This window comes from Sus scrofa, chromosome 7 (genome assembly GCF_000003025.6).
Source record: "Sus scrofa isolate TJ Tabasco breed Duroc chromosome 7, Sscrofa11.1, whole genome shotgun sequence".
NCBI lineage: Eukaryota > Metazoa > Chordata > Mammalia > Artiodactyla > Suidae > Sus > Sus scrofa.
The window spans coordinates 11,668,179-11,693,107 of record NC_010449.5 but is presented as its reverse complement, the minus strand read 5'-3'; the positions used below and the strand labels follow the sequence as shown (position 1 = coordinate 11,693,107).

Below are 24,929 nucleotides of genomic sequence, written 5' to 3'. Positions count from 1 at the left end.
AAAAATCATCACCAAGACCTATGTCAGGGAGCTTACTGCCTGTTTTTTTATAGGAGTTTTATGGTTTCAGGTCCTACATTCAGGTCTTTAATACATCTTGAGTTAATTTGGCAGTGCGGTGTATGTAAGACAGTAGTCCAGTTTCATTCTTTTGCATGTGGCTGTCCAGTTTTCCCTGCACCTTTTGCTGAAGAGACCATCATTTCCTCATTGTATAGTCTTGGCTCCTTTATTGTCAACTAATTGATCGTATTTGTGTGGGTTTATTTCTGGATTCTCTATTCTGTTCCATTGATCTCTGTGTCTGTTTTTATTCCAATTACATACTGTTTTGATTATTACAGTTTTTTGTTTTTTTTTTTGTCTTTTGTCTTTTTGTTGTTGTTGTTGTTGTTGCTATTTCTTGGGCCGCTCCCGCGGCATATGGAGGTTCCCAGGCTAGGGGCTGAATCGGAGCTGAAGCCACCAGCCTACGCCAGAGCCACAGCAACGCGGGATCCGAGCCGCGTCTGCGACCTACACCACAGCTCACGGCAACGCCGGATCGTTAACCCACTGAGCAAGGGCAGGGACCGAACCCACAACCTCATGGTTCGTAGTCGGATTCGATAACCACTGTGCCACGACGGGAACTCCCATTACAGTTTTTTAAGAGACATTGAAATGAGGAAACACGATGCTTCCAGCTTTGTTCTTTCTTAAGATAGCTTTGTCTATTTTGGGTCTTTTGTGGTTCCATACAAATTTTTTTTTTCTTTCATCGTTTTAGGGCCACACCCGCAACATAAAGAGATTCCTAGGCTAGGGGTCTTATTGGAGCTGTAGCTACCAGCCTACACTACAGCCACAACGCCAGATCTGAGCTGCATCTGCAACCTACACCACAGCTCACAGCAAGGCCAGATCCTTAACCCACTGAGCAAGGCCAGGGGTGGAACCCGAAACCTCATGGTTCCTAGTCGGATTCGTTTCTGCTGTACCACAATGGGAACTCCATCTTTCATGAATATCTTATAGTTTTCAATGTACAATTCCTGTGCCTCCTTGGTTAAATTTATTCTGAGGTATTTTATTCTTTTTGATGCAGTTGTAAATGGAATTGTTTTCTTAATTTCACTTCCTGCTAGTTTGTCATTAACACAATGGATTTTTTTGGTGTCGATTCTGAATCCTGTAACTTTACCACATTTATTGGTTCTAACAGGATTTTGGTAGAGTCTTTAGGATTTTTCTGTATGTAATGTCATATAATCTTCAAATAATGAGTTTTCCTTCTTCCTGCCTGATTTGGATACCTTTTGTTTCTTTTTCTTGCCTAATTGCTCTGGCTAGAACTTCCAACACTGTGTTGAATAAGAATGGTGAGTTTGGGCATCCTTGTCTTGTCCTTGACCTTAGGGGAAAGGTTTAAGCTTTTCACTGTTGAGTATGTTATTAGCTATGGGTTTGTCACATATGGACTTTATTGTGGTGAGTTACATTATACCCACTTCGTTGAGAGTTTTTAATGATAAATGGATGTTGAAGTTTATTAAATGCTTTTTCTGCATCTTTTGAGATGATCATGAGAGTTTTATCCTTCATTTTGTTAATATGGTGTATCACATTATTGATTTATGGATGTTGAACCATTCTTGTATCCCTGGAATAAACCCACTTGATAATGATGTGTTAGCCTTTTAATGTATTGTTGAATTTCGTTTACCAATATCTTTGTTTAAATGTAAACATTTATAGCTATAAATTTCCCTCTTAGCTCTGCTTTTGATGCATCTCATAGTTTTGATATGTTGTAGTTTTATTTTCATTCATCTCAAGATTTTCTGATTTCCTTTGTGATTTCTTATTTGGCCCATTGATTGTTTAAGAGTGTTTTATTTAATTCCATAAACTTGTGACTATTTTAGTGTTTGTCTTGTTATTAATTTCTAACTTCATTCTGTTGTGGTCAAAGAACACCTTTTATATGGTAGCTATCTTTTTAAAAAATACAAACTTTATTTTTTAGGGCATTCTTAGGTTCACAACAAAATTTGAGCAGAAGGTTCAGAGATTTTCTCATATACTGCCTTTTAAAATCTAATGAGACTTAATTTGTGGCTTAACGTATGGTCTGTTTTGGAGACTGTCCCATGTGCCCTTGAGTAGAAGTGTATTCTCTTGTTGGATAGAGTGTTGTGTATATGTCCTCTTACATCTAGTTGGTTTATTGCGTTGTTCAAATTCTTTCTTTTCTTACCCTCTGTGTGGTTTTACCTATTATTGAGAGTGGGTTATTGAAGTCTCTATTATCGGAGAACTGTTCCTCCTTTCAATTCTGTCAGTTTTTGTTTCTTATATTTTGAGGATCATGTATAATAGTGCAATGATCAAAACCAGGAAATTAACAGTGATAAGTAAACTATATACCTTATTCAGTTTCATCAGTTGTCTTCAAAATGTGCTTTTTTTCTGGTTCAGGATCCAATCAAGGATCACAAATTGTATTTAGTCACCATATCTCCTTCATCTCCTTTAATCTGTAACAGTTCTTATGCTTTTATTTTTTTTAATGACCTTGACACTTTTGAAGAGTACTGGCTAGTTATTTTGCAAAATGTTCCTCAATTTGGATTTATCTGCTATTTTCTCACAGTTAAATTCAAGTCAGTACTTTGATGGTGAGACTACCAGGAGCGTGTTCTGTCCTTCCGGTGCTGTGTCAGTAAGCACATGATGTGGACATCTCGTGACTGTTCATGTTGATATTTATCACATGCTTAAGTGTCTGCCAGGTTTCTCCACTGTTAATACTGTTTTCCCCTTTTATTTATTTATTTATTTTTTTGTCTTTTTAGGGCCTCACCCACAGCATATGGAGGTTCCCAGGCTAGGGGCTGAATCGGACCTGTAGCTGCCCACCTATGCCACAGCCACTCGGGATCTGAGCCGAGTCTGTGACCTACACTGCAGCTCACAGCAATGCCAGATTCTTAACCAACTGAGCGAGGCCAGGGATCGAACCTGCATCTTCATGGATACTAGTCAGGTTCTGCCGGAGTCCAGCTCCAGCAGCCAGGGTATCCCTCCGAGGATGGACAGTGTCGGCGAAACACACGGAGACAGCCTCTTTTTCCCTTCTTTCAGGGTGCTGGACTGCTCAGATTTTATTACCATAGGTAACAGTTTATATAGACAGCTTAATTATAACTTACATCACAGTGCTTAGGTCATATTTTCAAAGGTTCGATTTTAGACTACATGGTACAGTAGATATACATTGTGGTCTAAGGATTTTAATTAAAACCAACGGATACAATGCATCATGTAAAATTTTAATGGGTACACAACATTATGTGGAAAAATCATTATATGAAAATAAGGCAATTTGGTATAAAACATCTGGTGGTTACTCTTAGCAAGCGCCACCTGTTGTTTTAAGCTAATCTTTAACAACTAGAAAGGTCACAAGCACAAGAATTTAACGTTTAGAAAAACTCATTTTTTAGATTAAAGCTTGAGGTGCTAACTTCAAAGCGTTATGGTCAGGGGACAGTGTGAGAAAATATTTTTTATATCAAAGCAACTTAATTTCATAAAACTTAAAAGCCCCGTACAAAACTTATTAAAAGTAAGGTTATTATTTTTTCCATCAAGAATAATGTATGTCTAACCTATTGTAACCTATTATACACTCCACAATGACCTAACTCTAAAACGTATTCTTGGGAGTTCCCGTCGTGGCGCAGTGGTTAACGAATCCGACTAGAAACCATGAGGTTGCAGGTTGGATCCCTGGCCTTGCTCAGTGGGTTAACGATCCAGAGCTGTGGTGTAGGTTGCAGCCGCGGCTCGGATCCCTCGTTGCTGTGGCTCTGGCATAGGCCAGCGGCTTCAGCTCCGATTGGACCCCTAGCCTGGGAACTTCCATATGCCGCGGGAGCGGCCCAAGAAATGGCAAAAAGACAAAAAATAAATAAATAAATAAAATAAAACCTATTCTTACTTGTAACAAACCAATGAACACTTTGTTTTTGCTTACGTTAGATCTGAATAGGGGGAATTTCACCAAGGTGAAACTCTTATTATTTTATTACTGTTCCAATATTTGTTGTTCCAATTTTATTGAATCACAAAACAATATAGAAAAATAACAAAGAATAGCAAATAACAGAAAAGGCTGAGTAATAAGTAAATAACAGGAAAGACTGAATTTTCCAAGAAGCAATTTTTATTCTTGCACTAGTGTGCAAAGCCTTCATTTTGTTATTGTTGCTATTGTTGTCGGATTAGCAGGTGAGCCTCATTATTTTTAGAACTTGCCCTCAGAACTGTGCCACCGGGTAAGCCCTTTTCTCTGTTTCTAAACCTGCCCTTGGAACTGTGCCGGCGGGTGGGCTTTTTTTCCTCGGTTAGGAACCCTGCCTTCGGAACTGTGCCGTCAGGCTAGTTCCCTTCCTTGGCCTCCTGTATCTCCTCGGCTCCCCGCAAGGTTCATTAACCATTGAGCCATGATGGGAACTCCTGTCCCCCGCCACCCTTTAAATGAATGAATATCCTGTGGAGAAATGCTTTGAGACTATGAAATTATCCTTCTTTTCTTCATACTTTCACCCACTAATTTTAGCATCTATTAGACTCTTGCCTGAAATAATTATTACTGTTTATCAAATGGTGATTTTCTATTTTTACTATTTTTTCTATAATTATTAATTGGAATTCTACTGTAAGGAAGAGTTTTCCCCTTCTGCCCCATTTATTTATTCAGTTATTAAATCACTGTGAACTCAGGGAGATGTGTTTTATTCTGTGAGTTATAACCCATTACTACCATTGTTTGTGTTGCTGAAGCTGACCCAGATTTGACCATCGGAAGCCCCTTCAAGTTGACTTCTGTGCTTTCGTAATTTATCTCCCGTATTTTTTGAGTGTTTCCTTTCTGACACCATAGGATGTTCCAGGTTCATTTTTTTAGCTAGGATTTTTTTGGTGTATAGTTTGTATTTTGAATTTTTTTTTGCTTTTCTTAGGTATGAAGACACCTGGGCAGCCCTCCACCGAAGAGCCAAGGAGTGTGCACGTGCTGGAGAGGTAGAGTCGGCTAGTCTTAAACACTCGTGGGAAAATATCCTTTTGCAACGTTAAGTGCTAGTTTCTAAGAAGTTTAATTTGTGGTTGTGTTAAAATGTTTCGCACGGTATCTGAAATTTAATTTACTAATTGATGATGAAATTCCCTAAATATTAAAGCACCTTTTCATAATTTCTCAGTCAAGTAATTTAGTTCGCTGAGAAAGTTTATAACTTTTACTCTAGAGTCATAAGTAAATATTCATTTTATCCAAATACAGTGCTTTGCGTTTGAGTCTGATACCTCTGCAGGATATGTAAAATATGAGATGCCACTTCTTTTTGCTTACTATTTAAGAATTCCTTTTTGAGGGGCAGAAGTTGAATTTTGCTCAGTCATTAACTTGCTTATTTGCAAATAAATATAAAAATTTCAGGAGTCAACTTCAGTTACTTAGAAGAACAAACTATTTACTAATGCTATAGAGTATATGATGAATAAATGTGACTTGTAATTAAGATTATTTGGTATATCTACCTAAAGCTTTCTTAGCCATGATTAAATACTTTGTGCTATTGATGTCAAACTTTCTTTCCAAAAACACTTATGTGATTCTGACTTTTAATTAATATAGACAGTCTCACTTTTAACATTTAGCAAAATTAGTGAAGCTGTAATCGTTATATAAAGCACAGTAATACATAAGATAAAATTTAGATATTAGTGTTTCTCTTAGAAATTACTGAAGGGGGAGAATATAGGTTTCTGTCAGTGAGGCAGACCAGATACTTTGAAAAGCTCTATAGCTATAAAACGCCTAAATGCTGGATAGATTGTTTTGTTTTGTTTTTTACAAAAATTAAGAGAGGAGTGCCTGTTGTGGCTCAGTGGTGATGAACCCGACTGGTATCCATGAGGCCTTGGGTTCGATCCCTGGCCTTGCTCAGTGGGTTAAGGATCTGGGTGATGTTGCTGTGAGCTGTGGTGTAGGTCGCAGATGTGACTAGGATCCCTCATTGCTGTGGCTGTTGGGTAAGCTGGCAGCTACAGCTCTGATTCAACCCCTAGCCTGGGAACTTACATAAAGCAAAAAAAAAAAAAAAAAAGGAGAGAGAGAGAAATCCTAAAAGGCAAAAAACAAACAAACAACATCCCCCCCCCCAAAAAAAAAAAAAAAAAACATAGGGGAACTGAAATCAGATTTGTTAAAAAAAAACAAACGAAAAACAAAAAAACTGGAAGCTGGGTCAAATGCTAAAACAAAAGCTTTAGAGATATACAGGGATAGAAGGCTTTTGTCCTTGGGGAACTGAGTCTGAGACTCCCGCATAAAACTCTTGGATATTTGCAATGGCTCCATCTCTCAGTGTAAGGTTAAGCTAGGAAGTTTAAAAATGAAAGAGAGAGAGAGGTAGAGATTGTTTATAAAGGATCAAAAGTGCCTTTATTGATTTCCAGAAATGTAGTTCTCAGCTTTAAAAATGAAAGTTTATTTTAATGCTCTCTGATGTATTGTTGAGGCATATGTAAATATTTAACATGTATATCTTTAATATGCTAAGTGTTTTATCATGTGTGTGTTTGGTCAGACTGTGCTCATGTGTGTTTAGTGGCCTTTAACCAGTGTCTACCCCACTTACCAGGACAAATATATTTAAGGACAATTCAATCTTGTTTGACAAATTATTTTATACTCCACTACTTCGAAGCTAATCCTTAGTATACAGCCTTAAAGTGCAAGCAGTATCCTAGAGAACAGCTGTCTAGGCTTTTTCGACAAGTTTTTTCTTTTAAGTTCTTTGATTTTTTTTTCCTCTTCCCTAGCATGCATAAATGAATACATAATTGATAGTGATTTAAGGGTTGGAGTCTGAGGGCACCATTTTAAAGTTATACTTCCAGTCATTCTTTGCTTCCTATTGGGAAATATTTGCTTGCCTTGCCATTGAAGATCGTGTTTTAACAGCTCGGTGTGTAAGCCGGCTGAGTTGGGCATGCTTCACTCTTTGTGTTTCAGTGTCCGTCTCTTGTGCCTGCGGTGGAAAGTGAACTGAACTGGATGTGGGAAGCCTTAGTTTCTGCAGTCAGTCCTTCTGACCTTGGGCAGATAAACAGAGTCTCTCTGTTTTTAGTTTTCTCATATGTAAAATGGTGAAACACCCCTTACCCTGCCTACCAAACAGAGTTGTCTGGGAATCACATGAAATGACATCATCCCCAGACTCTGAACTGTGGAGTTTCGTACAAAGCAGGGACTTACTGTTACCCACTTTAAAGATCACTGGCGTTTGCTGCGTTTTCTTTCTTCTCCTGACTTCCGTCTCTACCAGAAGGGATTTTGGAGTGATTTGTAATTTTGTCTTGCTGCTTAAACGTGATTTCTGGTGTTAAATCTGGGTTTATGCAGAACTGTTCACTTGGAGAAGAAAAATTGGCGTTCTGGAGATAGCTCATTTCTTAGTAAAGTTGAAGTACATTTTTTTTCCAGAACCCTTTCTTTTGCTAGTTTTTGCTTTCCTTCTTCCTTTCATGTCCCCCTGTAACACAATCCCCAGAATATCGACTAAGGGCATGAGTTTAAGTGTCAAATTCTCTGGGATTGAGTCTAGCTCCTCTGTAGCCCTTGAGAAAGTGACTCAGCTTCATTGTGCCCCAGTTTCTTCTGTAAAAACAATACTGCTCTGTTTACAGGGTTGCTGTGTTTAAATGAGATGATATATGTGAATTTCTTAGCACAGGGCTTGGCACAGAGAAGATGCTCACAGTGTTTTAGCATTATTATGAAATAGCTGATAATGATTTCTGAGAATCCATTCAATGTCCCATTCTTTTAAATTAAGATAATTTAATGTTTTCTGATTTAATCTATGTATACTTCTTTATATACAGAATATAATTTTCAATTTTGTGAAAGACATGAACTATACTGTGCTTCAGTTTTAATATTCAAATACATAGCACTTTAATTTTCAGTGAGAAATGGCTAATATCTGAAAATTGTTTGTTTTGGATTTTTCAAAGTTTTAACAAAATGAATCAGAGTAATTAAGATTTAATAAACTTGGAGTTCCCGTGTGGCTCAGTGGTTAACGACTCCGACTAGGAACCATGAGGTTGTGGGTTCAATCCCTGGCCTCGCTCAGTGGGTTAAGGATCTGGTGTTGCCATGAGCTGTGGTGTAGGTTGAAGAGGAGGTTCGGATCCCGTGTTGCTGTGGCTGTGGTGTAGGCCAGCGGCTGCAGCTCTGATTCGACCCCTAGCCTGGGAACCTCCATATGCCGTGGGTGTGGCTATAGAAAAGACAAAGAAAAAATAATAATAAATAAATAAAATGGTTAAAAAAAACAAGATTTAATAAACTTTAAAAAAGGTATACCCAGGAATTCCTGTCGTAGCTCAGTGGTAACGAACTCGACTAGTATCCATGAGGATGTGGGTTCGATCCCCACCCTCTCTCAGTGGGTTAAGGATCCAAGGGTTGCTGTGGCTGTAGTGTAAGGAGGCAGCTGCAGCTCCAGCTCAACTTTTAGTCTAGGAACTTCCGTATGCTGCAGGTGCGACCCTAAAAACACAAAGATATGCCCTGTACCAGGGAAAATATCTTATTTGTCTTCACATCAGCCCTGTGAGACAGGATTATTTTTTTCTTTTTTTGGAGTTTAAAAACTGAAACTAAGAGAATTTGTGAGACCTACTCCAGACTAAACCACCAAGAGGGCAGGATTTTTTTTTTTTTCTTTTTCTATTTTATTCACCATGAAATCTCCACTGCCTCAAACAGTGCCTGGCAGAGTGGGCAGTAGTAGGAGCTTGTTGGATGTTACTACAAATGAATCCTCTGGCTACGGATCCTTGTTTCAAGCACCCATTTCCGTATTATTGTATCACAGCTGTATCTGTTAGTGCCAATAAGTATTTTTGAAACTACTCTTGGGGATCCTTACAAAAACTAGCTGGCCCAGGCATGGTTGAGTTTACCACATTAATGAGGAATGCTCCTGGAGCAACGCCGGTGTCAGGTCCCCAGCTCGGCTGAGGCTCGCCTGTGAGATGCTGTGGGTGGCTCTCCAGTGTGGGCAGAATAACGGGATGGGGAGGCTTGGGAGGTGGGGCCAACGTGAGGAAACAGGCAGCTTTCTCACTTCTTTATTGTCGCTTAATTTTTCAGTTTCAATGTTGTGAATTCCTAGAACATTAACCTGTCGAGACTGCAACAGTCTAGCACCACATGCAACTAAAGAATTTTCTATCTTATTTTGATCTATTTACTCCTCTAAAAGTTCTTGCTTGCTTTAGTGAGATTCCGTAAAAATCAGTTGTATTCATGTTTCAGCTCTTGAAGAATCTTAATCTTGGGATGTGTAAATTGTCCCTTTTAAAATGTAACTATGAACTCTGATTTATATGTAAAATTCAAGTACATTTTCTTCCGTTATGTAATGAATTTTGCAATCTTGATATTTATTGTACAGATTGTGGGTCCCTTTCAGAGTTCTTGCTTATCACTGGTGATGTTTTCCAAAGATGACCTGTCCATGCTCCTGAATCTTATTCTAGGCCCTTTGCTCTCTCACCATGTTAAGACCAAAACAAAATTGTCTGGGAGAAACTAATGTCTGTCATTTTCTTTACAGTCTTGAGAAAAAGAAGTTAGAATTATTTTAGGCTGGCCTGGCATCTCACAACCTGCTATTAGGAACCTTGCCTTTCTGAATTTCTTCTTTGTTTCTATAAATCCTTTTCTCCTGTTTCTGGAATTGATCAGTTGCCTCAATAATTCCTTTGTATGCAAGTACCATTTACCTTATTTTATGCCATAAGTGTTCCTGTTGAAATGTAAATCGAATCGCATGTATTCTAAATGTATTAGGGAACTTTTAAAATAATTCCTTTTTGTCAAGCAAATAATTACCCATTCATTATGTGTGGGGTTTGTTTTTGTTTTCTTTTCGGTTGTTAGTGGTAGCTTTTGTTTAATTTTTTTTTCTAGATTTGAATTCTTAAATGCATGGTTTACTTCAAAATAGGGACTAGTTAGAAGTGACTTCTAAGGTCATCACTGGGCTTTCTCTTGGGGTTAAGATGCACTGGTCCAAGCAGTAATTTGAGGTTTTCTGCCCTGAATATAGAGGTGGTTTCTTTTCTAAGAAGAAAAACAATTCCAGTCTCTTTTGGGTATTCTGTTGTCTGTCCTCAGTAGAAGGGTTTTGGACGATGACCTTGGCTGACTGATGATGCTGACTCGAATCTCTCTGCCTCCGGTCTGCCTTCACTCTACCCTCCTCTCCTGTGTTACAGCTGGTGGACAGCGAAGTGGTTATGCTTTCTGCTCACTGGGAGAAGAAGCAGACCAGCCTGCTCGAGCTGCAGCAGCAGCTGCAGCAGCTTCCAGGCTTAATCGCAGATTTAGAATCCATGACAGCAAACCTGAGTAAGTCCTTGGTCGGGATCTGTCCGTGACTGCTAGGAATGAAAATAACTTGGTATAATTCCAACACTTTCTAAGAATACATGTAATTATTGCTTAACAGGATTGGGGGGGGGGATAGTGAGTTCTAATTAATTTCGTATTCTAATTAACTGATGATTTGACAGAAAACAATGATTTAAAATGTAGAAATGATTTCTAAAATATGCCACTAATTTTTTTCTGCCTCAGTTCTGCTCAGGAAACATAATTTTGTTGATTAGTAAAGTGATTCAGGTTGGCTTTGTGACGTTAAGTCTCTTTAAAAATATAAATGTTGGAAATTAAAGGGATTAGGGTGCCTTCGTTATGGCTGTAGGATGTACTCTGAAAGGTGTTGCTTTTAAAATTAGGTCTGCTCAGAGCTTTATGTCGTAAAATATGCTTTTTTCCTCTCCTCAAACTGATGAGAAATCAAACAGATTCAGTTAAATGAAGGGACCAGTTTGGTTTAATTTACACCTTCTGGAGGTTTATATTTTTTTGTTTTCATTGGGATGAATTACAGTGAAATTCTTTCTTTCTTGGGTTTATGTTCAGAAAATTAACTGTTATTCTTGACAGCCCCACAACTGAAGAGAATATTGTGGCTTATTATTTTCTAACTAAGATTAAGATCTTGCTGAAATAAGAGGTAGGAGCTATCTATGTAGGAGATGAATTTCCTGAGCTGATAATCTGGTGTCGTCTTAGTAGGTAAGGAGGTAAGAATACCCTGTCATCTCTTCCTGTTTTTCAGTGTTACCTTTTTTAAAGCAAAACAAAGCTGATTTACAAAGCAAGTAATTAGCAGATCATAAAACATGTTTTTGTGTGTTCATAAAATAGACCCAAATGGTATTTGGCATGCTGCAGCTGATAACAATAATAACTAACCGTTTCTCGCACCCACTATATGTCAAGATGTTGTGAGGTACTTTTCATGGTTAAGCCTGGGAAATGCAGTTTATGTAAGTCTTAAGATAGAAAATATTCTGCTTTCATTGTCAATCAAGATTATAATTTCCTGCAAAAGTTTGATATTTAGTGATGTAACACCATCTTCTTTAGAAATAGCATTTTTGTGGCTTAAATGAAGGGAACCAGTTTCCCAAATGCTCACTTGATTTCACTTTCTTTACTAATCTGAGAACATCGACCACTAAAAGCAAATTAAAGCTAAAGGAGTCTCTGAAATACTGTTCCAAACAGTCACTTCCAAATAATATGATTCATTTTTTTATCGATGTATAATTGACATACACTTCAAATGAATAGAATATTGTATGATATAGTGATTCAACATTTATATATATTATGAATTAATCACCATTTAAGTCTAGTAACCATTTGTCACCGTACACAGTTATTACAGTATTATTGACTTATTCCTTTTGCTGTATGTTGAATTCCCATAATTTACTTATTTTATAACTGGAAGTTTGTACCTCATAATCCTCTTCACCTGTTTTAGCCAACTATCCTACTACCCTCCTCTCTGGCAACCACCCATTTGTTCTATGAGTGTGTTTCTATTTTGTTTATTCATGTCTTTTTTTTGATTCCATGTATAAAATGATATGATATAGTATTTGTCTTTCTAACTTATTTCACATAACCTAATACCCCCTAGGTCCACCCATGTTGTCACAAATGGCAAGATTTCGTTCTTTTTTATGGCTCAGTAATATTCCATTGTATATATCTTTATATCACATCATCTTTATCCATTGATTAATTGATGGGCCCTTAGCTATTGTAGATAATACTGCAGTGAACTTGGCACAGATATAATTTTGAGTTAAGTGTTTTCATTTCCTTTGGATAAATACCTCAAAGGGGAATTGCTGGATTGTATGGTAGCTCCATTTTTAATTTTTTGAATAACTTCCATTCTGTTGTCCATAGTGGCTGCACCAATTTACATTCCTACCAACAGTGCCCAAGGATTCCTTTTCTCCACATCTTCGCCAACACTTGTTAATTGGCTTTTTGATAATAGCCATTCTGACAGGTGTGAGGTGATATTGTGGGTTTGATTTGCATTTCCCCAGTAATAATCTGTATTGAACATCTCTTCATGTGTTGGCCATCTGTATGTCTCTCTTGGAAAAATGTTTATTCAGATTCTCTGCCTAACTTTTTTTTTTTTTAATAATTTTTTTAATTTTCCCACTGTACAGCGAGGGGGTCAGGTTATCCTTACATGTATACATTACAATTACATTTTTCCCCCCACCCTTTGTTCTGTTGCAACATGAGTATCTAGACAAAGTTCTCAATGCTATTCAGCAGGATCTCCTTGTAAATCTATTCTAAGTTGTGTCTGATAAGCCCAAGCTCCCGATCCCTCCCACTCCCTCCCCCTCCCATCAGGCAGCCACAAGTCTCTTCTCCAAGTCCATGATTTTCTTTTCTGAGAAGATGTTCATTTGTGCTGGATATTAGATTCCAGTTATAAGTGATATCATATGGTATTTGTCTTTGTCTTTCTGGCTCATTTCACTCAGTATGAGAGTCTCTAGTTCCATCCATGTTGCTGCAAATGGCATTATGTCATCCTTTTTTATGGCTGAGTAGTATTCCATTGTGTATATATACCACATCTTCCGAATCCTTTAATCAGATTTTGTTTTGTTCTGATATTGAGTTGTATGAGTTTTTATATATTTTTGGATATTAACCCCTTATCAGACACATCAATTTGCAGTATCTTTTCCCATTCAGGGGATAGCCTTTTCATTTTGTTAGTAATTTCCTTTGGTATGCAAAAGCTTTTTAGTTTGATATAGGTCCATTTGTTTATTTTGCTTTTGTTCCCTTTTGCCTGAAGAAAATATTTTGAAACCAAATTTTGTAATTGTATAAACACATATCTATATCATTAATGTATTTTATGGATTCATTTTAATGAGTTTATGCATCATTCTTAGATGTTCGAATCATTTGGTCTTAAATACTTACTGTGGAATCTTTTATTTTGGGGTAGCCTCAAAATACTCTTTTATCATCACCTGAATACCTTGATATAATATTACCAGGCTTAAATAGTCAAGCAATAATTTTAAAAAATAGCTTAGAAGTGAATAGAGGCTGATCTGTATGTAGTCACAGGATCCTCTTGAACTTTTTGCCCTTTCACTGTTGATTCTAATACCGTATCCGTCAGTCCCTCCATTTTCCAGGCTGTGTAACGCTTTTAGTCCCGCCCTGCTCTCTCTAAGGGCTGCCTTTATGAAAATATAAGAGATTAATGTGTGAGCGGTTTGGACCTTTGATTATGCTTTTAGCTGTATTATCCTATGGCTTAATAAATATGACTCCTGATTACATGCTCCCTCAGGAATTAATTAAGAATGGATAATCCATTCATGTTGTTTTTCTTTTAATGGAGTGTGATCCATCCAGCTTACAAAAGCCTGTGTAATAGGTAATTACTGGTAAGGCTTGTCATTTAAGAAAGAAACAATAAAGGTGTGCCCGGAATTGGAAAATAAGGGCTGTGGACTGACTCTCAGATCTGAGTTTAGATCCCAGTTCCACAGCCTCCTAATTGTGAGACTCAGGTTTCTTTCTTTTGTTTGTTTGTGTTATCTTTTCAGGGCCACACCAGTAGCCTATGGAAGTTTCCAGGGTAGGGGTTAAATCAGAGCTACAGCTGCTGGTCTGTGCCACAGGCTCAGCAACACCAGATCTGAACCGTGTCTGTGACCTACACCGCAGCTCATGGCGACACCAGATCCTTAACACACCGAGTGGGGCCAGGGATCAAACCCGCATCCTCATGGATACTAGTTAGGTTTGTTACCACTGAGCCACATGGGAATGTCCTCTGTGCAGGTTTCTTAGCTGCTCTAAGCTTTGGCTTCTTGGTTTGCAGTTGAGGACCAGAGGACCTGCTTCATAGGGTGGGTGCAGGCTGACTGAGGTGACAGGCGTAAACCACTCAGCACAGCGCCTGGTTCATGTTAGAATCTGCTGAGGGTCCTGTGCTGTGTATAGGCTCTGGGGACACAGCAGGGCCGGGTAACTGCCACCAGGATGCCGACGTTCTCCTGGGGGTCTCTCCAGCCTTTGCAACTTTCTAAAACCATTGACTTTGACAGAGGGGTTTGAATAGATGGTAGGCAGTTTAGCTGCCATATGGTTAAAATGAAAAACCATGGCATGCAGTGTGATGAGAAGAACCATGTAGAACAATTCTACACCGTGGAAGACAGTGTGTAAGGATAACACAGAATGTTGTCATCCAGAATCCTGCCACATTCTTATTCTGTGCATTTGATGGTAAAACGTTTGCAAAGTATTGATTGAATTCTCTTGAGCTTCCACTAGAGGGTGGTCTAATTCTGTTCCTATATGGAAATCTAAAACGTCAAGGGCTTTTCTGAACTTTCTCTACTGCGTGGTTCGTTTTGTATGGTCTGCTTGAAAAGACTGTCACCTCCGTCTGCAGCAGCAGATTCTGTTAATTCGTAGGCAGGTAGCCAGGTGCTGTAAGAGCACGGCAGCCTCGTGCAGAGCTTGCATCTTTCTTTTGATCTGGCCTAACCAGCTGGATGGCTGTGTTGCTTTCTCTGTGAGAAAACAGAGCGTGAGAGCACATCTCTTAGGGAGACTGGGAGCGGTGGTAGAGTTTCATGAAGTAGCTGATCTTAGGGTCCAGGTACCTTCTGAGATAGGACCCTTCAAGAAACACATCAACTCTCTTTCGACACTTCTCCTTTGTTCCATAATGGCTTTTTAGGGTACTTTTTAAAGTTCCTTGTTCCCACACCAGATTACCTTCTTACGCAGGAGTAATGAAAGCATTGGAAGACGCCGTGGTCCTTTAGTATGTGGCCTCTGTGACCTGTGCTGTCAAAGAGTTCTTTGTTCCTTTAGGCTAATTATTTTTGGTAGAAAAATGCTCCTCCAGTGTGAAGTTATTAATTTTAGCCTCCTGCTCCATTCTTCATGTGTCAGTGGTTACACTCCAGATAATATGTATTTGAAACAAATGGCACAAAGAAAAATTCCAAACACAATGGCTCTTCCTCTGGGACGATCTCCTCGCAAAGATTTGTGACACTCTTTCCTGCACAGCTGTCAGGCTCTCCCAAGTGGCTTTTCCCAGTAAAATTCCACCCATCTTTTCCACTGATCACTAAATGAGACATATGCTGCTGTTACAGTGAGCAAAGTGGTGAGGCTAGAACTTCTAATAAAGGTACATTTGTGTCCATGGAAGCCTGCTAGTGTTTTCCGTACATGCATTCTAAGTTTGGTTACCAAATTTGTTCATATCTGTAACTCCTTTCGTAACAGGAGATAAGCAGGGCATGACAGGGAGATTACCTTTCTGCACATTTAAATTCAATAGAAAATATTCAGAATACACATCATATATGCCTGTAATTTTTTTTTTCTTTTGTTCTTTTTAGGCCTCTCCTGCAGCATATGGAAGTTCCTGGGCTAGGGGTCAAATTGGAGCTACAGCGCAGGTCTACACCACAGCCACAGCAACAGGGGGTATGAGGCGCATCTGCTACCTACACCACAGCTCATGGCAACACCAGATCCTTAACCCACTGAGCGAGGCCAGGGATTGAACCTGTATCCTCATGGATACTAGTCGGGTTCTTAACCTGCTGAGCCACAGTGGAAACTCCTGAAGTCATTCTTAATTAAATTCAGCAAGCTAGATATTGGGGGATACAAAATGCTCTGGGCACCTTGTAAATCTGCCTGAGCTCATTACCACTTCCCAGGGCCCCGCAACTAGAAGTGGCCTGTGCCACCTTCCTGCAGGTCCTTGCTTGCAGCAACCAGGCACAGACTACTAGCCCTACCCATCGCCTCCTTCTCCCTGGAAATGCATGCAGCACCCTGGGCATAACAGCCTGCTCGAACTCCCACGCCAAAAATAAATAAGTATTTGGGGAGACAAAGATGCAAAAAAGTAGTCTTTACCCTTAAGTTACTTACGGGTTCCTGAGAGAGGAGTACACAAATAGCCGTATAACGTCAGGGTACAAGTCCTGGGTAAGGCCCATAGGTCTGTGGGAGCACGGGGGAGAGAGTCTGTGGGCTGGAGGGAGGGGTGACTCTGACCTGACCCTGCCAGGGACGGGGGCGGGGCAGGAAGCAAGCACAGGCCTCGTGGGGGCCGGGCAGAGACAAGGGGGCAGGACTGTCCCTGGAGCGGGGTGTGTCCCCTCGGAGAGGAGTAGTGAGCTTGGAAAAGCAGGTTGTGGCCAGGGAGTGAGAGGTCTCTGAATGCTCAGGTAAGGAGTTAAACTGCATTCTTAAAGTCCTGGGCAGCCTCTGCAACTTTAAGGGGAGAACATAAATAGGAATTTGGTGGTAGCCATAAAGCGACCACTGACTCGCCCAGGCGTTTTTAAGCCTGGTCTGCCGTTCAGCCCAGGAACGTGATGCTGTTGGCTTGCCCTTCAGAGCCTCGCCCTCCTCCATCCCCCTCTGCGCCGAGGGTAACACGCGGGATGCTGAGAGGGCCAAGCAGCTTAGAGCTACATGGATTCCATATTAAATATAATTATTCTACTTCTTATCACTCATCAAGTGAAATAGCCTTTAAATAATCCTATTAGCTGTGAACGTCTTTTAAGACGCCTTCAAACTAGTTAGAATGAGCTGAACATTGCTTCTTCAGGGCCAGCGGTACTTCTCCCAGGCTGCTTCTGTGGTTTTTCCACTTAATAACAAAAAATACTGTAAATAGCCACTCATAAAATAACATCATTTGTCTATTTTCCCCCACATAAACTCCTTATGTACCATTTATGACATTAAAAATCTTAGATATAATTTTTATTGATTAAAACTTAGATTTTGCAAGTAGTTTCAGGTTAGGCTTTCCATAGTCCCGTGGAGTATCTGTCATATGTGACCCCTGAAGACAGATTCCAGACTGTTAGGATGAACTGCATTGTCAGTCTTTCCCAGACTCTCGATGATCTACAGTGGTCTGTCGATGTGATAAAAGTCATTACCTTAAGAAGTCTTTGAAGAGGAGTGCTAAGCTACTTGTCATCATGGTTCAACTCTTTAGCAAAATTTTATTTCCGCTCCCAAATCCATGGCTCTAAGGCCTAGACCCTACCAAATACAGGAAGGAGTTGTTATTAAGCATAGGTATTTGGAGTTAAAATTTAGGATATCAGAAACCGTGAATGCTTCTGGATTTATTATATCTCTGGATCAAACAGATTAATTAAAAATAGACAGAATTTGTCTGAATAAACTGTAACCTGCAAGTTGAAATTTAGGGGATGTGTTCCTAAGGTAGAGGCCACAAGCGCCAGAGTCACGTGACAATCTAGTGAATAAGGGGAGGAGTTCGATGCACTGTGCTTGTGTCATAGCCGTGTGAATGTGAGGGACTCCGATGCTGGAAAGTGGCACAGCCAGCTTGCCCCTCCCCCCACGGCTGTGATTCCAGACCTGGAGTCGCATTTCCTGGCTGAGTTACCCTCTCCCTCAGCTCTGTTAGATGCTCTCCTTGGAGTTTTCACAGCCCCTCAAGCCTAGTGTGCCAGGCTGTGTTGTCACTGAAATGCACACACACACACACACACACACACACACACACCACACACACACACACACACACACACTTGAAGCTCTGTGAGTGCAGGGACTGTCTTTTTCGTCATGGTGTCTCGGTGTCTGGCACATGTCCTGGGTGTTTGGTAAATGGCTGTGGTGCTGTTTGAGTTCTAAAGCCTTTGACCTCTAAAACTTTTCTATTGTCTAAGAAAACTACCAGTCCTCACCCCTACAGCTATGAAGTCTCGGTTTACCTAGCACCTGTCACCTGGAAATCATTATATGGAAGACGGACTCAGTTTTTTCAGCAGGTGACCTTGGTCAAGGCACTGAAATAATTCCTGCAGGCTTTGGGGTCAATCTTTCGGATGAAGGATTTGACTAGATGTCTTGTTGCAGTGAAGCTGCAAAGCTCTGTGGCCTAGAGGCAGAACTGAGTCCTTGAAAGACCCGTGGACAGTGGTGATGCTTCCTGAGTGTTGGTGCATCTCTCCTGGGCCTCGGAGATTTATGTATATCATGTGCCAAGGCAAATAGATGCTAAAGTAACTCGTAATCTCAAATGTCAAATTATGGTCAGTATAATTTATGTTCGTTATACTTTGCGAAATTTTCATTATTTGAAAGTTGATTATTCATGTGTGGTATATGGGATCATTAGGATATCACAGATTAGTTAATCAAGATAATCTGTTTCCTCATCCTGGTTAGTAAAGTATTTAAAATATTTTACAATGTTATCTCTTGAAAATGTTTGAAATATGAAAATATACTCATAAAGATAAGTTGAAGTGTGTTTTTGTTGTTGCTGGGTTTTTTTGTCTTTTGTCTTTTTAGGGCTACACCCACAGCACATGGAGGTTCCCAGGCTAGGGGTCTAATTGGAGCGATAGCTGCCGGCCTACATCAGAGCCACAGCAATGCCAGATCCAAGCTGCATCTGCGACCTACACTACAGCTCATGCAATGCTGGATCCTTAACCCACTGAGCAAGGCCAGGGATCGAACCCGCAACCTCATGGTTCCTGGTCAGATTCGTTTCCGCTGTGCCACAACAGGAACTCCAAGTATGTTTTAACGTTAGTGCATTTTATTTTGTTTCCAGAAAGTTTAGTACAAATATTAAACAAGTGCAAACATTAAATAAATGCAAAAAAACTCAGCAGTTTAGGCTTTTAACTTTTGGACACTTTTTCTCTTCTCCGTGATCAAGGATTCTGATGTTTGACATTTGTTTCTTCTTTTGACCTTATATACTTTCAGCTCATTTAGAGGCTAGTTTTGAGGAGGTAGAAAACCACCTGCTGAATCTGGAGGATTTGTGTGGACAGTGTGAATTAGAAAGATACAAACACATGCAGTCCCAACAACTGGAAAATTACAAGAAAAATAAGAGGTGAGTTTGAAAAATTGGCCACAATATTCATTTTCGGTCTCAGAGTTTTCCGTAGTACCTGACGTGCTATTCTTTATAAGTTTGGATTGATAAAAGACAGAGGTTTGGGGTGAGTCTCTTTAATAAGTTTTCCAAAGCATTTCTTTTTGTACCACTCTCTGTTGCCGTTTGATGGAGCTGAGTTCTGAGAAGCTGAGGTGGAGCTGGGGTAATTGGGGAGGGAGCGGTGCAAAGCTTTCCAAGAAAGTAGAGCCCCAGAGCCCATTTCTCCGAGTGGCAGATCCTGCACTGCTTTTTCACTTTCCTCTCTTTGCGTCTCCTTTATTGATAGAGCAGGAGGAAAAGGAACCTGAGCGCAGGCTGCGGAAAGGGGCTCAGCTCTGTCACAATGGCTGTGATTCTTTGGCAGTTAGTTTCTCTCTCAGCCTCAAGGTGCCTGGCTTATAGGGAGGCTGATAACATACCAGCCTCAGGGAGTGTGAGGATTAAAGGAGCCGGTCATAGGTGTTTGTTCAGAGTAGTTTTATTGTTTTCAGTCACACATTTAAGTCTTTAATCCATTTTGAGCTAATTTTTGTGAGTGGTGTAAGATAGGAGTCTTTACGTGTGAGTCTTCAATTTTCCCATCCCATTTATTGAAGAGACTGTTTTTCCCTCCATTGAGTATTCTTGGCTTCCTTGTCACATGTGAGTTGACCATATATGCATGGTCGTTCTGAAATTCTTAGCCTGTTTTATGCAGTGTATGAAAGAATGAAGTATCTTCTTCAAAGAAACCTTTGAAAGCAATTTGTTTCCTCAGTCTCTACACGCACGTGCGTGTGTATGGCTGATGAGCAGTAGGTTGTAGTAGAAATAATTCAAGTTGCCAACACAGGAAGCGCAGTTTTACTCAGTCACATGTAGATTGATCAAAAAATATCTTTTCAGTAATAAATCAGGTAGAGTAGTTATGATTCCGAGATATTTAGATTTTAAGCTTCTTTCTTTTATTCAATCTAGAGGTTATCAAAACGCGAAAGATTCTGAAGGTTAATCTAACGACACCAAAACAATTTTGACTGATAAATACCTCCCACGTAACATGGTGGACTGAACACACTCACCCTCACTGAAACCCTGAAATGATAATAAAAACCTTTCTAAAATTTACAATTCTGAAGAACAGAAAGACTCACAGAGGAGATGGCAATAGGTGAGAAATGTCATCAAAATTCTAGAAGATGAAGGTGGGTGACCAGGGGGAGCTGATAGAGCAGAGCAGAAGAGGCTGAAGCCTACACTGAGAATTGCGTCCGTGGAGAGGGGGACTCGACACCAGCTTTGCTGTACCCCCAGCCCTGCAGGGGCCCCCACAACCATGATGCTACTGCCGTAGCTGTGGCCCTAAAGCAGGCCTGCACCTCTGTGTTCCAGGAGTGCTTCCTGCAGGTTCCAAAGAGCACTCAGGCCCTGGCTGATGCCCTGCTGGAGCAGGGCTACCAACTGGTGTCTTGGGGCACCTACAGCCACCCGGTGCTGGTGCACCTGCAGCCTAACAGGAGCTGGAGCTCGTCTCCACCACAGCCAGACCCAAGTGCTGTCACACCAGGGGCCCCGCGTCGACCTCTCGACATTTCTGTGAGAATGACTTCCAGAGAGCTGTGGATTTTATAGAGGAAGGTGCCAGCATTGGCTTGGAGGTGGAGAGCAAGACTGCCCAACTCCAGGATTTTAAGTCCTTTCTGCTCAACATCCAGGAACATGTCATTGGCAGGGGGTAGGGCAGTTTGCTAGGGCCTTCCCCATGCCTGGTTTGTGTGTGTGTGTGTGTGTGTTGTCTTTTGAGGGCTGCACCCGCAGCATGTGGAGGTTCCCAGGCTAGGGGTCCAATCAGAGCTGTAGTTGCTGGCCTACACCACAGCCACAACAATGCAGGATCTGAGCCACATCTGAGACCTACACCACAGCTCACGGCAATGCCGGATCCTTAACCCACTGAGCGAGGCCAGGGATCGAACCTGAAACCTCATGGTTCCTAGTCGGATTCGTTTCTGCTGCGCCAAGACAGGAACTCCCCCATGTCTGGTTTTGATGAGCTCTGAAGGTACCTGGGAGCTGAGAGTCATAGACTGAAATGTATTCTCTCTGCCCCTGCCTACCCCAGTGGAGGGAATGCCTGATTTCCAGTCTTTTGGTTAGGGAGGAAAGGCCTCCCACTGAGGGAAGAAGAGCCAGGTATAGTTCTCTGTCCCCAGGTTTGTAGCTGAGATTTCTTTTTGTAGCAGGGCTTACAAGAAGGAGGCATGGGGCTTTCTGCCCTACCCTCTCCCATTATCTCAGGGTTGTAGACTCCCTGCTGCTGCTTGAGCAGGAGAGGGCTGCCCGAGAGCCAGAGGAAAGGGTGCATAAGGCACTCTCCTGTCTGTTTTTAGCTAATAAAATGCTGACCTGCAGAAACGAAACAAAAGTACTGGTCTATCCCACTACCTTCTCCAAAGGCTCTGGAATGAAATGCGCTAGGAACCTTAGCGGTGTGGTGTGTGGAAATGGAGAAGTTGGGGCCGTGCCTCTTACCCCAGCCTGGCTCATCAAGCAATGTGGGGTTGCACCCAGGGGGCTCCAGGCAAGTCTAGACATGTTTGAGGGAGGGTAGAGGTGCAGCTGGATTGGAACTGGGAGATTAAGTGAAAGTCTGCATGTTAAGCAGTGAGCTTCTTTGGGCCTCTTTCCGTAGTGGCTCCCAGAACCCTGGCCACTACGCTGTGCAGAGTACTTGAGAAGTCACCTGAGAAGCTGCCTGTCCCAGGAGAAAGGGCCTGTGTTCTCTGAGGAAATAGCCGGGTCTGCGTCATCATACCCCCCACCCCAGGGATGATGCCCACGCCTTTGTACTCGACCTCTGATCACCGTGTGGTGCCTCAGTCTTAGTTATGAGTGTGTAGCTAAGGAGTAATACCCTCCTGAAGAAAGCTTCCACAAGGAAAAGGGCAAAAATAAATTAAAAATAAACTAATACAATTTTTTAAATCCACAGAGGAATGAGACACCATGAGGGGAACAGAAGAAAACTTAAGAACAAAAAATGTAATTAACAGCCTCAGATATATCTTCTAAGAGACCATTTTGCATTCATGAGACATGAACAGGATGCTATGGAAAAGGAATAATTATTGCGAAAGAGCTCTTAGCAATAAAATATATGATAGGGAAATAGAAAATACTGAAACATTAATTGATAATGTTAAACTTCCACATAAGATGAGAAAAAGACAGAAAAGCTAAGAATGTTAAGAAAATTAGAGAATTAATTTAAGTCCCATATACCAAGAGCTTCTGAAGGAGAGAAAAAAAAGACACACGTTTGTTAAAGAAATAATACAAGGAAATTGTTCTGAACTAAAGGATATGAATGAGTTTGAAGGGGCCTCCCAGGTGCCTAATGAGTGGAAAAACATTCATTGTCACTCCCTACTTCTGTAAATTCCACGGCAGTCAGAGTGAAAATCATAGAAGCCTTTAGAAGTTCTTGTAGTTGAGGATTGGTAAGCAAAAGGAACTTGAGCTGTTCAGCAGCAACACTGTGAGCAGAAAATGATTTTTACTTTCTAGTTACTTAGCAAAAGTTTCATCCAGTGTAAAGAATAGTTTCCAGGCTTGCAAGGGCTCAAACATAGCTCCCGTGCACACTTCGTCAGGATGCGCCCTGCAAACGAGGGCGTGAACTGAGAAGGATGGCGATTGAGTGTGGAAGGGCGGACGACTGCCTCGAGGGTCTGTCCAGCTCAGGAGAGAAACAGAATTCCCGGGGTGATGGTGAAGAGGTCAGCAGCACCCCGGGGGTGCTGGAGAGCCATCCAGACCGAAGCAGGAAGCACTCCCAGAGGATTCCAGGAGCTGTGTTTCCAAGGGAAGAGAGTGAAACTGACAGATTGTCTGATGCGCTCGACCGCGCAAAGCGGGGTTTGATAAGCTCTGATGGAGAGTTTGATGCTGTGTTAGTGGTAGATACACTTTTTAAAAAACTAAACAAATAAGGCAGCTATTAATACTAAGGAAACAATTTTATAAGAAGAGAAATAATATGAACCATATTTATATATATCTTGGTAATAATTAAATGTAGAAAATACAGGTTTAAGCCAGAATTAGGATATAACTTACTGGGAAGATGAGGCAGAAGCGTGTTTGTATTGAGGGTGGGAGGGGTTTAAGGAAGCTAATCCTCCTCTTCCACATCAGGAAATCAGTAAGTAAGATTTAAAATGGAAAAAAATGAACAGTCAGCAGTGGCATGTTACGTGGAAATAATGGAGGTCAGTTCTGGAAGAAATCATTGGAACGGTTGAAAGCAGCTGCTTGCAAAAGGCAGGACGGAAAGCAGGGGAGAAGTGGGCCGAGGAACTGACCTGCTTCATCACAGATCCTTGTGGGTACGGTTTGCCCTAAGGGAGGTCCAGGTATTGTCTTGATAAACATTAAAATTGAATTCAGAAATATTTTATTAGCTGCAGTGTTCCCTGAAGTGTTTTATAGGAACACTGGACTGAGGAGATGGCCACTGACCAAACATCCCATCGTGGTTAAATACATTCCAAAAACACTTCATCTTGTATTTGCCTCATGGACCTTTGTAGTACCTGTCGGCATAGTGAGGGTTCTAATTCCTGCAGCAGAGAAATTTGTTCAGCTGCTCAGCATTTCACAACTTACCTGCTTACAGAACCAGTCTGTGTGTAATACACATGAAAATTCTGTGACTTGGTGTCCTCTATTACACCATTTGAGAAACGTTCAAATACCCAAAATCAAACATTTTATTACATGGTCCAAAAGGGAAGAATTTCCTAAAAATAAGCCTCCTTCCTCATTAACAAGCTGCTCTACCAACTAATGATCTTTTCTTTGCTTGCTCTAAAGAAGATAACCTGCAGTATAAAAGGTTGACTGTTATGATTTGTGTGTGTGTGTTGGAGTGCCCGCCCACTCTAGCTTTCCAGAAAGTATGGGTCAGACAAGAGGTTGGGGATGGAGGGGCGGGAAGGCGGGGATGAAGGGTAGTTTCTCACACACCTCCAGTGCTCATAGTCTCTGCAATAGCCTCCAATGCATTTTCTCATTCAGCTCCCGTCAGTGACAGGAGTTGTTGTTGAGAAGGAATTTGAATTCCATAAAGTCATGCAGCTGGTTAGGGGCCAGCATCGAAGCCAAGGTTGTTGTCTTCTTTGGCATTGGAACAAACTGAATCAGTCCCAGATGCTATCAGTGCGCCTGTAGCTGAAAATGGATCTATGATATTTTGTCACAGATCGGATAGGCATTCCCAGCTCAGAATAAATTCCCGCCTTCCGTGAAAGGAGCGTGTGACCCCTCCCAGCAGTGGTGTAAGCTTTCCTCCGGCAGATTCTCACCGTGGGCAGAAACACAGAGCTTTATGGCACTCCCAGAGGTGATTCTGACAGCTCTTATCTACCCTGGAAAGGCACTTGAATAGATGGTTTAACCTCA

The 24,929-nt window shown here is 41.0% G+C and overlaps 1 protein-coding gene across 1 annotated transcript in view; it reads left to right on the top strand.

Moving 5' to 3' along the window:
• DTNBP1 (dystrobrevin binding protein 1) overlaps nt 1-24,929 on the top strand; it is a 117,687-nt gene that overhangs the window by 27,049 nt on the left and 65,709 nt on the right. The window contains exons 4-6 of the mRNA NM_001098600.1: nt 5,010-5,070; nt 10,348-10,480; nt 19,310-19,442. Of these exons, the coding sequence (NP_001092070.1) occupies nt 5,010-5,070; nt 10,348-10,480; nt 19,310-19,442 (327 nt within the window). The remainder of the gene's footprint in view (nt 1-5,009; nt 5,071-10,347; nt 10,481-19,309; nt 19,443-24,929) is intronic.